This window comes from Anopheles coluzzii, chromosome 3, assembly GCF_943734685.1.
Source record: "Anopheles coluzzii chromosome 3, AcolN3, whole genome shotgun sequence".
In the NCBI taxonomy this organism is placed as follows: Eukaryota; Metazoa; Arthropoda; class Insecta; order Diptera; family Culicidae; genus Anopheles; species Anopheles coluzzii.
This window is the reverse complement of record NC_064671.1, coordinates 50,842,575-50,848,699: the sequence shown is the minus strand read 5'-3', so window position 1 is coordinate 50,848,699 and position 6,125 is coordinate 50,842,575. Positions and strand designations below refer to the sequence as shown.

The window sequence follows — 6,125 nt, the reverse complement described above, 5'->3', positions numbered from 1 at the left end:
GGCCCGTGTCTATGCTCCATCGGATGCGATTTTATCGGAAGGCCTGTACACGTACGACGTTATCTGTTAGGGCTGTGGCAACGCTCATCGGATGCGATTTTATCGGACGAGATTTATATGGGATTTGACAGATAACGTCGGAGGTGCGATTTCGTCGACCGACGTTATCTGTCAAATCCCATATAAAAATTTGACAGGCCGTCCGATAAAACCGCATGCGAAAAAGCGTTGCCACCGCCCGAAATCGCACGTCCGACGTTATGTGTCAAATTCCATATAAAATTTTGACAGGCCTTCCGATAAAATCGCATCCGATGGAGCACAGACACGGGCCTAAATGCGTGTCGATGTATTGGCGAGGAAGAACACCATAAGCCCTCCTGATATATACACTCACTTTGCTCCTACTGAAAACCGCCAAAACTATCTGGCCACACTGATGATAGTTACCATCAGAGTGACCAGAAATACCGATTTATCTGTATTCCTACCGATTTTTTATATGCCAACCGATTCACAGATGACCGCTCTAAAACTACCGATTTTTCATTCTTCCTATCTAAAATCACAGATTTTTTCGTAAAACTGACCAAAAAGTCATATAACCATTTATCAAATCACTTAATATATTAAACTCTATATGGAAATCACAAGCAACCAAAACCAGAAGTTCAACAGAGATAACTTAGGCACTGGTCTAATCTTGTTGCGCGCAACATTGTTGCTGGCAAAATGTATGGATTTTGACAGCTAGCGCAACTTTGTTGCAAGGTGTATTTATTGAGGAGGTGAATTATTAGCGCGTTTGCCGGGCGCCATCATTGAGTATTGTTATGTCAAATCGCATACAATTTTCTATACCCCCCTCCAGCCCTTCCCGATTTTAATACCGGAGCCCCCAGTATTGTTATGTCAAGTCGTGAAATGTCAATTTGCTCTGAAGCACTTCACCTCCTAATATCCATACACCTTGCTTTGTTGCATGCCAAATTCAATCCAATTTGATTTTTGTCTGGCAACATTTTCTATTTACCTTGGTCATGGTAATCGGGTGTATGAAATGACACAGCAGCAGTGTGCGTTTTGTTGACATCCGCTAAATTTGGATTTTAAGCATTTATAATACATTTTTTGGTGTATATTTCATTTTTTCAACACTTTATTCAACACGTGAATGATAAAAAATAATCTCTGAGCTGTTAATTGGCAATTTTTTACGCTAAACAATGTCAAAGCGAAATGTTGCCAGCAACATTCATAGACCACCTCAGCGATATGTTGCCGAGCAACAATGTTGCGCGCAACAAGATTAGACCGCTGCCTTAGGCTTTTATCAAGATGGATTAATAATATCAGGTGGTGGATTAGGGCCTTTGGGGGGTCGCCATAGTTGAGGGACTTTACGTCATTTTAAAACCGTTAACCATTGGTTTCCGCACACAAAGCTTAGCAAATAGAACAGATTTTTTTGTTACTACGTGCAATTTTGTGTTTCTATTGATTTTATCGAAAAAATGAGATATATTAACAAAAGATTTGATGATTTTTTTTATGCATGAAATGTAAAATCATGTGAGTGAGAGTTCTAATCTCACGTAAATTGTCCATGCGGCTCGTAAATAATGAGGAATTAATGTGAAAATTGAAAAAAAAATAATGCTTTCTTAATTTTTATCATCAAAAATGTCGAAAACACAATGAATTATATAATAAATTCACGGAATAACACAAAATAACACACTTTAATCCATGTTTTAATGTTAAATAAGAACTCGCGAAGTCCAAAATAATTATCCAAATATTTTTATTAATATTTAATCGAAAAAATGGGGTAGATAAATTATATGAACAAATTTAATAAATGTAAACAAAGTTTGAATCCTGGGGATCTTACGTCAAGTGACGAATTGTCAAAATGCACTAGAGTCCACCACCTGATATTTTTAAATCCACCTTGGGCTTTTATATGCTATTTGACAGATAATGTAAGCCGGCGCTCTAACAGCAATAGAACACGTCATCGAACATGAAAAATGTATAGGACTTGACATGTTCGATTTGTTCGGGTTATCACATCGAACATGTAAAATTCCATATATTTTTCATGTTCGATGTCGCGTTCGATTGCTGTTAGAGCGTCCCAATCATTTGTTGGGTTAGATTCCCTAGTACAATTTTCAGATCGACACTTTAGGCTGGAAATAGACGAACCGAGATCATCGCGGTACCGCGAAAATCGCGTATGACTTGAGCTGTCAATTATGTTATAAAATCTGACAGATAGGCGAGATAATCGCGGTTCGTGTATGGAACCATCCGATGTCTGGTGACGATTGAATGTGCCAAGAAGAAATATTTTTCTATCAATTTGCGAATCAAATTATTTATTTCACGTAGTTTATGCAAAATAAAATACAAAACTCATTTTTTGACACGAGTTTTCACACAAATCCGCCAGAAAAAGTAAAAATAATCGGTTCGCGCTACCGCGAAAATCTCAGCAATACCGAAGTTGGGTATCTCTGCGAAACTGCAGGCGCGATTGGAGGCGCGGAAGATTTGACAGCTCTACTGTTATACAACTGTTATAAACAAGGCGCGAATTTCGCGGTACCGCGACGATCTCGGTTCGTCTATTTCCAGCCTTAGAAAGGCCTCATGTGACCGCTATGAACCTAATCTAAACTATCTCCTTTAAATAAATGAAAGATGTATTTTCTCGTGCTGCTCTTCATTCGACAGATTAACTTCCATCTCCGACAACCCCCCCCCCCCCCCTTTCAACACTTCAAAGCCTACCGAAAACTACCGAAAAAATCTTAAACTCCTACCGAAAACTACCGATAAAATTTTGATGCACCTACCGAAAACGGCAAAAATAATCTGGCCACACAGGTTGCCATAAACCCTGTAAAAACCATCTTTCACCGAATATGACCAAACACACTCCTATGTGCTACACAAAACAACAAAACGCAGCAACGAAGAAGATTGTGAAAAACAAGTGGAAACAAATAGGAATGGAACAATATCGCTCGCACTTCCATATCATTATGGATCTATTTCGTTTACGTTTAAAGTAGTGCGTTGTTTACATTTTCTTCTGTTTTTCGCGCACAATTTCCTTCTTTCCCAATTGTCATCGTTTGAAGAAAGGCTCTGCTGATATCAAAGAATATCTGGGCGTGGGCGACAAAGTTATATTATATCTTTTTGTGTAATGTGATGGCCACAGTTACTGCTACTTCCAACACGATGGTTGCCGAGTTGTGGCGTGAATGTGCCGCCTGGCTCACGCGCTGCAATATAATTCCAAATGACCACCGTGCCAATCACCTAGACTCGGATATTAAAGTCCTCGCAACCATTCTCCGAGACGGAGTGCTGCTGTGTAATTTAGCAAATTTTTTCGATCCGTCGTCTTTCGATAGAAAAGATTTCAATCGTAAACCTCAAATGGCACACGTATGTATTCTAAAATGCTGTGATATGGCAAACGAAATTTCTACTTGTATCTTGTTGAGTTTAAATTATAAAACTCAAATTAATAGTATTTTCTTTAGTTTCTTTGCATACAAAATATTAAACTGTTTCTAGAAGCATGCAAAACCAACTTTGGCTTGAAGGAAGCGGATCTGTTCGAACCGACCATGTTGTACGACCTTACCAACTTTCATCGGGTGCTTCTAACTCTATCCAAATTATCAACATGCAGAAAAGTGCAAACTGCAACTAATATACCGTAAGTTCACTTAAAATTAGAACCAATTCACCATTCAGCTTCTCTTAAATTCTACAACTAAATGTAAATGTACCAAGAGTGGCTCCAATGTCCTATCAGACAGGCTCTCACAATTCGACCTAATCCTAATTCTGCCGATTCGCGGTGAGGTATATTATTTCAAGCTCTGGAGTGCGTGCGGTGCATCCAGGTATCCGACACATATCGGCTGCAACGATTCTATACTTGCGTTTCTGAGCCTTCCGGGATGAAGCTCGGGCTCTATCCTCAATCCAACCAGCATTTCTGTTGGCGGGTTGCCTCAATCCATTTCAGGCAAACCACAGCTATCCTGAATTGAAATATCTTAAAGGAAAAGAAACGATAAAAAGAGGAAAAACATTAAAAGGAAATGGATAGGGAAGCAGGGAATAGCAAGGAAGAGAAGGGACTAGTTAAGTTAAAAAAACAATGGTGACGTTTGTAGAGCCGGCTGTGGCTGGTCCAAATTCCTTCTTTGCTGGGTGGAGACGATGTCCTGTCAGAAGCGCCTACGGATTCCCAGGTGTCGCGGTTGGTGCACATCTCCGAGACGATGTAGTGGCTACTGCATCTCTTGTCGGGTCCTAGCGAATCGTGGTCAGTGAAACAGCCCGTGTTCGATGACGGATGCCCGATGATATACCACCACTACCTTTCTGTCTTGGCAGCGGATATCCCCCTACATTAGTGATGGGTAACCGGAATCGCACCCACTGCTCGGAATCGCTTCCGAGCATTGCTACTCCGGCTCCGATTCCGAAAAATTCAAATCGTCGATTCCGCCCGGAGCCGTCGGAGCCGTCCGGAGCCGTCAGAGCCGTCTGGAGCCGTCCGGAGCCGTCGGAGCCGTCCGGAGCCGTCCGGAGCCGCTAGTCGGCAGCTGGAGCCGTCCGGAGCCGTCGGAGCCGTCCGGAGCCGTCGGAGCCGTCCGGAGCCGTCCGGAGCCGCTAGTCGGCAGCTGGAGCCGTCGGAGCCGTCGGAGCCGTCCGAAGCCGTCGGAGTCGTTGGAGCCGTTGGAGCTGTCCGGAATCGTTGGAGCCGTCGGAGCCGTTCGGAGCCGTCGGAGCCGTTGGAGCCGTCTGAGCCGCTAGTCGGCAGCTGGAGCCGGTCGGAGCCGTCGTAGCCGTTGGAGCCGACGGAGCCGGTTGGAGCCGTCCGGAGCCGACTACTTCATATCAATAAATGAAGAAGACTCTTTTTTTTCGTAAGCTGTTTTTTACAATAAAATTATCACTAATATCGAGAAATTAATGCGCTTCAGAATGCTTCCGACTATTACAACTACTCCGACGGCTCCGACGGCTCCGGACGGCTCCAACGGCTCCAACGGCTCCGACGGCTCCGGACGGCTCCGGATGCCGACTAGCGGCTCCGGACGGCTCCGACGGCTCCAGACGGCTCCGACGGCTCCGGACGGCTCCAACGGCTCCAACGGCTCGGACGGCTCCGCCGGCTCCGGACGGCTCCGGCTGCCGACTAGCGGCTCCGGGCGGCTCCGGACGGCTCCGACGGCTCCAGACGGCTCCGACGGCTCCGGACAGCTCCGACGGCTCCAACGGCTCCGGACGGCTCCGGCTGCCGACTAGTGGCTCCGGACGGCTCCGAGGTCGGAGTTTTGCACCTACCTTCCGGAACCGCTTCCAATTTTGGCGGAGTCATGCGGAAGCGATTCCGGATTTTTGTTGAATTTACCCATCACTACCCTACATCAAGAGGTCTAGCGGGATGGTATTGGCGGCAATATAAGCGGCATCATACGAAACAGCGTCGTATTGGACGATACGTTCATGGAAGGGTTCTTACTGCTGCTCATAAAACCATGTATATTCGGCATCCGGTTGGTCAAGGCACTCGTATAACCAGGAGGCCACTCAACCAGGAAAACCGGGAAACCGTAAATTAGCAGGGAATTTTATTTTTCGTGGAAAAGCCGGAAAAACGGGAATTTATCAATAAAAACCGGGCATTGATAACATTTTCAGAGCTGTTACAGCTTGCGCGGAATTTGCTTTTTTGGCGGATTTTGCGCGTCCTTACTCTTTATTGGTGCGGATTTTGCGACAAGGAAAAATTAGCCTAAAAATCGTCATTATGTTAAGTAGAACGAAACATTATCACTATCTGTACGATGCATTCAAATCTATTGGCAGTAGTGCAAACAACCAGCGTATTGTATGGTTGGGAACAGAATGAATGTATTTAATAGAAAACTTATAACCACAGTGAATCATAGGTTACTATGATTAAAGTTATTCGTGATACAAAATATCAGCATACTATAAACTCATAACACTCCTCCTAAAGCCGATTATTTTGTAATACCCATCAATGTCCGGTTACGTTCTAATTCAATGCGTTGTAG

General features: G+C 44.0%; 1 protein-coding gene across 2 annotated transcripts in view; it reads left to right on the top strand.

The window, feature by feature from the left end:
• The first annotated feature begins 2,944 nt into the window (after positions 1 to 2,944).
• LOC120955709 (protein vav) overlaps positions 2,945 to 6,125 on the top strand; it is a 46,799-nt gene continuing 43,618 nt past the window's right edge. Inside the window, exons 1-2 of one of the 2 annotated variants that reach the window (XM_040376802.2) lie at positions 2,945 to 3,465; positions 3,564 to 3,742. In XM_040376802.2, the coding sequence (XP_040232736.1) occupies positions 3,226 to 3,465; positions 3,564 to 3,742 (419 nt within the window). In that variant the 5' untranslated portion in view covers positions 2,945 to 3,225. The remainder of the gene's footprint in view (positions 3,466 to 3,563; positions 3,743 to 6,125) is intronic. The other variant, XM_040376803.2, reaches the window with a different exon arrangement.